Source organism: Carassius gibelio, chromosome A16 (genome assembly GCF_023724105.1).
Source record: "Carassius gibelio isolate Cgi1373 ecotype wild population from Czech Republic chromosome A16, carGib1.2-hapl.c, whole genome shotgun sequence".
In the NCBI taxonomy this organism is placed as follows: Eukaryota; Metazoa; Chordata; class Actinopteri; order Cypriniformes; family Cyprinidae; genus Carassius; species Carassius gibelio.
In genome coordinates, this window is record NC_068386.1 from 8,024,975 (window position 1) to 8,029,948 (window position 4,974).

General features: G+C 37.1%; 1 protein-coding gene across 1 annotated transcript; it reads right to left on the reverse strand.

Annotated features, from left to right (window-relative positions):
* Nucleotides 1–703: 703 nt before the first annotated feature.
* On the reverse strand, nt 704–4,552 carry LOC128030490 (melanocortin-2 receptor accessory protein 2A-like). The gene is made up of 3 exons (XM_052618172.1): nt 3,699–4,552; nt 2,891–2,990; nt 704–1,861 (listed from the first exon to the last, which is right to left on the reverse strand). Exons 1-3 carry the CDS (start codon nt 3,814–3,816, stop codon nt 1,435–1,437), a joined length of 645 nt encoding a protein of 214 aa, XP_052474132.1. The 5' UTR covers nt 3,817–4,552; the 3' UTR covers nt 704–1,434.
* Between the last annotated feature and the right edge of the window lie 422 nt (nt 4,553–4,974).

Sequence of the window (4,974 nt, forward strand, 5' to 3'; positions counted from 1 at the left end):
GTGTTGTGTGATTGATAAGAGCTGACCAGCATGCATCACTGTTTATAAACACCAAGGGTCCTGACATAATAGAATTTATTTGAGCACATATTATACGTTTGAGGAGAGTTCGTGGAGTATAATGCATTTTAAGCGGCAAATTTACTTACATTTGTAAAATCACAAAATAGAAAGTGTATTAGTGATCCTATTAGTGATTAGTGAATAATTATGGGTAATGTAGTAATAATAATAATGTCCTGAGTTTTTAAAGTATTAAAACATTGTATGGGATCAACAAAATTCCACACTATATACTACAATAGTATTTTTAACCTTTTTATATATATATATATATATATATATATATATATATATATATATATATATATATATATATATATATATATATATATATATATATATATATATATATATATTTCATAAAGAGATAAGTGGTGCTTTCTCGTGCTAAATATATCTCCTGAGTGTTCTCAGTGGTTGCCAGGACATTGCAAAGAGGTCACTAAGGTTTTCTGAGTAGTTGCTAGGGAGCAACATTCTGAAAAAGTCTCTATAATGTTCTGGACTCTACGTATGGTCCATCAATGTACGTCTATTTGGTTTTTCACCTGTCAAATGTCAGATCAAAAAGTAATAACACATGCTTTCATTGAGATTTATTCTTAGGGTTAGAGATTTATATGAAAGTTTCACCACAGGAAGATTTGCACTCAATTTTATTGGCATAAAGGTGTTCAAATAAACATGAGACAGAACTGAATATTTGATTGCTCTGGCAGTTCAGGCAGCTGTGACAATTACAGAGAGTTAGTATGCAAGTATACTGCAGATATTCTGCAGAAAGCCACTGATTCAGCTTTCAAGTGCAGACAGCGAACTATTTTCTACTCAGGCATTTGCTCACACGACAGGCCTAGAGAACCAGGCAGTGCAATACCAAATTGCTGCAATTTTGCCATTAGGCTACATAAGTACAATGCTGGATTTGAAAAAAAAAAAACATCCTCCAACTGCACATCAAGAGATTTTCTTTAATCATGCTGATAGTAGAAATGAAGTATGTCATCAAGACATAGTTCCCACAACCAGAAACAACATCCTTGATTTCATTGTTGTAGTTTTTTCTATAAATATTTAGCTTTTTCTAAACACAGACTTCCCAACAGTCTTTCAGCTTGCTGTCACTGCTGTCAAGAACACATTCGCCAAATCCCATTCGTGCATTCCCATCTTTCTTTTATCTCTAAGACTGACATCATGCATCACTATAGACCCCATGTCAGAAAATAGCTCAGCCTTAAAGCTCAGACTGCGAAAGCAGAGCTTTTGAAGCAAGACACCACCACTCTCCATTTTCAGAGATCATGGGCTGAGTCGAAAACAATAATGATGCCATGATGAGTGCATAAAGGCCATCTTCAAACTGGAGGTTTAGTCAATGATATGATGGGTACAGCGTGGGCGGTCCTCCTCCATTATGATCGGTGGATCGCCCAGTAGTAAATCTTCATCCCCCAATGCAGAGCTCAGTTCTGAGTTCACAAAGTTGGGGATGTTAAAATGCGCCAGGAGCGCCGCCTCTCTTTCTGCTCTGGTCTCCATGACCATACTTTGCAGGACTAGCCCGACCGTTTCCACCTGGTCTCTGGAGGTGCTGCTGCCTGTACGTCCGTGGCCAGCACCAGCAGTGGCCCTGCCTCCTTCTCGCTCTTCTTCATTAATGTAACACTGAAAAAAAGACCGGGATTCTTCCAGCAATGGGCGAGAGAGACCCGTCCGGGCATCCACCTCACATCGGCGACCCAGACCCTCGGCGCAGCTTGTGAGACGTATTCGCTTCTCGTAAGGCTCCGCAGCCCTGTGGGATTGAGACAGGAGCGTTGAACTCAAAACCTCATCAGCAGGTTAAAACAGCTTTATTTCCCTTTTCTAACAGAGGTGAAATGAGCATCGTTGCTTCTGGTGTGTGGGAGTACCCTCATCTTATATTACATCCTCCATCTGTGTGTGTGTGTGTGTGTGTGTGTGTGTGTGTGTGAGACATATTCCTATCCTCTCTTTTCAATGATCTTGAGTGTAAGAGGTTTCTGCTGGTCTGTGTTAATGGATGACTCACATCTATAGAGCAGTTTAATTAAAAGAGCACTAAACAGACTGTCAGCCCGGCCCCTGAGATACGCACCTGCTCCATTAGACCAGAGGATGGGGACTAATAGTGCTTTACTAATTTAACTGAGTGTAATTATATACAATAAACAATAAACGCAGTTAAAATTATTTGTCCAATACATTTGAATGTACAAAGAGGGCATTACTGAAGACTAATTTGCTTTGAAATTAATTCTGGCTAGCTACCAGAACACAGACAGAGATAATTGGTGTTTTTGTGCATGTGCATGCATATTGGGTGCATTTGTGCACATTAATAAACATGAACATGATTATAGCAGTGCCTATATTTTTATGAAGGTTAAAGTTGCCAGACTTTTCCTGCTGATTGGACCAAGATTTCAGACTGTTGTTGGTTTAATCAAAGTTTCCTGAAAAGATTCTTTGTTGGTCTAAAGGAGTGTTAAATCAGAGACACCGACCTAGCAGAGAACTAATGAGAGTGAGGGAGGCCGCAAACACGCACAAACACTCACACACAGAGCTCTCTCTGAAGCCAAGGATAATGAGACATCTAGGCGGCCAAAGTGCAGGCAGCGGGAAACAGAAAAACCATGCTGGTTCGGTACAGTACATTGTGATTGTGGTGCAGATGTGAGAGAGGTGAACTAACCTATTGGGAATTTACACTGTCTGTACTTTAGTTTAGTCTGTTCTGTCCTTGTTACAAAGCCTGATAAACAACTGGTATTTCACAGATTTTAGAATATATACTTACTCTGGGTGTGGAGCTCCTGTTTTGGTCAGAAGAGTCAGAACAAAAAACATAAAAATGACAAAAACTGCTAGACCCACCCAAAAGCCGATCACGATGGAATCTGCAGGAAGAAACAAATCTGAGTGATGTAAAAATGCAACAGATTTTGTTTTTGTTTGGGTTGTTTTTGCTGTCTCTACTTACATTACGGCGCACAATAGACAATCATGCAAATGTTAATGAAAATATATTTGAAAAATGTATATGTAAATATAATAGTTTATAGCTACACTGTACTGTATATATTATGACATTGAAACAGGAATTATTATTATTATTTTTTTTTATTTTTTTTGCTGTCTCTACTCACATTACAGCACACAGCACTGTAATAGACAATCATGCAAATGTTTATGAAAATATATAAAAAAAATGTATGTGTAAATATAATAGTCTATAGCTACACTGTACTGTATATTATGACATTGAAACAGCAGTGACGTCTCTAGCATGCAACATGCAACCTTGTCAGTTAAAAATCTATAAACAAATATATATATAAATATAGCATGCTAGAGATGACAATGCTGTTTTAATGTCTTAATATATACATTGTAGCTATAAACTATTATATTTACGCATACATTTTAAAATATATTTTCATAAACATTTGCATGATTGTCGATTACCGTGCTGTGTGCCGGATAAAGTTTTTAATGTAAGTATGCTTCTTATAGTATTTTACCATTGTCCCACAGTTAACACAAAGATGACAAACTGGATAAAACACATGAAGCTATAATGGATTAAATGCAGCAAACAGACTTACATCGATGTGCTTTGAGTCCCTCAAAAGACACTGGATCTTCGTCGTCGTAGTATTCGTAGCTCCATTCATAATTGTGATTTGGCATACTAGTGCTGTTTAAATGCTGGAACCTCGGCATCTTAAATCACAGATCAAAACTGATCCCAGCGCTTAGGGGAAAGAAACATCACAGTTTCTGACAGAAGTCAGTGCGCGCGGTCCACGCAACACAATCATCTGCTGCATTAAGAGCTGAGAACACAAGCGGCTGTTTTAACACCGATACTGCCAATGAATTCATCCTTATCCTGCGATCATCTCACGTCTGCGTGCTCCAAGGCAAAAGACAAAGACACAGATGTGGTGTAGGTGGGCGTTCTCTAAGTATCACGGTTACTCGTGAGGTCTTCAGTGGTCTCGAGAGAATGCACTGAATATATAATGAGATCACGCATCTATAACAGTCATCCATCAGCTCGCGTGTGAATGGAGAGATTTCACGAGCCTCTTTCTTTCAGTAATTTACAAATAATAATAATTATTATTATTATTATTATTTGACATTTATAATAGCTTAGCATTTGTCACACTTTTTAATCATTTTCGGTAGCCTATAGTTTTTACTGTATTTTTTTCTACTCCTACTGTGTGGGCACTAACAGTCTTGGTTGGAAAGACAATATCTATTGCATTTACACTAATATTGTATTTTGAAAAAATACAGTTCATTGAGCATACTTTAGTTTGTGACAACATGCCCCGTTGTGTTACACTATCCATTCAGTTTTTATCTCAAAAGAAAGCTATTGTATCTGAATGTGCGAAATCAGTGTACCTTAAAAACAGAAAATTATTCAAACGGTTCCTGACTTCCGATTCATGGCCGCCATAGTTAGAAGAATAACAAAGTGCAGTAAAGTGCAAAACTATTTGCGTTACGAATTAGTGTGTTTATAATAAAAAATACACTAAATAATTGGTTAGGATAGGCTACTGTACGCTAAAAATAACCGGTGACGAAATACAAATCACGTTACAAATAGACTCGCCTGCTCTAGTCTAACATTAAAAACAAGTGAATGTGGGATAAGTTAATTGCCACAAACAAGATGGATGTGGAATTGACACAGTTAAACTATTTAAGGCGTTTCAGCAACATTTCCTTTTTAAAGAAATATTTCAAACAGGAAAAGCAATTAATAGGGTAATATAAATATCAATTTATTTATTTATTTTTTATTTATTTTTTTTTATTTTTTTTTGCAAAAGAACAAGACATTAGGCTAATAAACAGAGC

Bases quoted from the DNA above. Each gene is read 5' to 3' on its own strand.
- LOC128030490 (XM_052618172.1), bottom strand. From the start codon at position 3,816: ATGCCGAGGTTCCAGCATTTAAACAGCACTAGTATGCCAAATCACAAT. The intron at 2,991-3,698 runs GTAAGTCTGTTT...TTCTTCCTGCAG, and splicing joins GGGACTCAAAGCACATCGAT to ATTCCATCGTGATCGGCTTT. The intron at 1,862-2,890 runs GTAAGTATATAT...TCAATCCCACAG, and splicing joins ACAGGAGCTCCACACCCAGA to GGCTGCGGAGCCTTACGAGA.